The sequence below is a fragment of the Charadrius vociferus genome, unplaced genomic scaffold, assembly GCF_000708025.1.
Source record: "Charadrius vociferus isolate BGI_N301 unplaced genomic scaffold, ASM70802v2 scaffold1316, whole genome shotgun sequence".
NCBI lineage: Eukaryota > Metazoa > Chordata > Aves > Charadriiformes > Charadriidae > Charadrius > Charadrius vociferus.
In genome coordinates, this window is record NW_009648666.1 from 3,987 (window position 1) to 4,889 (window position 903).

Below are 903 nucleotides of genomic sequence, written 5' to 3' on the forward strand. Positions count from 1 at the left end.
CCCTCCCCCACCCTTTCGACCCACCTTTTCGGGCTTCTTCTTCCAGCTCGTCCCAGTCTTTGCCGCTCTCCTCCTCGCTGCCCAAGGACTCCTTGGAGTATTCTAGAAGGAGAAGAGGGCGGTGGGATCTCCCTGGGGGTCGTGGTGGACCTCCATGGGGACGTGGTGGACCTCCACAGGGACGTGGTGGTCTCTGGAGGGATGGGGCACCTTCCCTGGGGACGTGGTGGCCTCTAAAGGGATGTGGTGGCCTCAAAGGGGACGTGGTGGCCTCCAAGGGGACCTGGGTGGTATCTCCCAGGGGTTTTGGTGGGCCTCCATGGGGACGTGGTGGCCTCCAGGGGGATGTGGTGGTCTCTGGAGGGATGGGGCACCTCCCCTGGGGACGTGGTGGCCTCCAAAGGGATGTAGTGGCCTCCAAGGGGACGTGGGTGGTATCTCCCAGGGGTTTTGGTGGGCCTCCATGGGGACGTGGTGGCCTCCAGTGGGACATGGTGTTCTCTTGAGGGACGTGGTGGCCTCCAAGGGGACGTGGTGGCCTCTTGAATGATGGGCCACCCACCTCGGGGACACCATGGCCTCCAAGGAGACGTGGATGCTATCTCCCAGGGCTTTTGGTGGGCCTCCACGGGGACGTGGTGGCCTCTTGAGGGACGGGCCGCCCTCCTCGAGGCCACAGCGTCCTCCTTGAGGCCACCAGGTCCTCCTGGGGGACACGCCACCCCATGGACGTACCCGACTCTTCGGCCTCGGAGGAGTAATCTTCATCGCTGTCCTCCTCCTCCTCCTCGTAGTCCTCCTCGGAAGGGTTGAAGGTCTCGTCCTCCATCTCCGACTCGGACTCGCCCACCTCGGCGTCACTGCCCTGGGGACAGGCGGGAGGGAGGCGGTGGGGACACAAAG

General features: G+C 64.7%; 1 protein-coding gene across 1 annotated transcript in view; it reads right to left on the reverse strand.

Annotated features, from left to right (window-relative positions):
* SUPT16H (suppressor of Ty 16 homolog (S. cerevisiae)) overlaps positions 1–903 on the reverse strand; it is a gene marked incomplete at its 5' end in the record, with an annotated part of 19,482 nt that overhangs the window by 763 nt on the left and 17,816 nt on the right. Inside the window, 2 exons of the mRNA XM_009886501.1 lie at positions 25–102; positions 736–865. Coding sequence (XP_009884803.1) covers positions 25–102; positions 736–865 — 208 coding nt within the window. The remainder of the gene's footprint in view (positions 1–24; positions 103–735; positions 866–903) is intronic.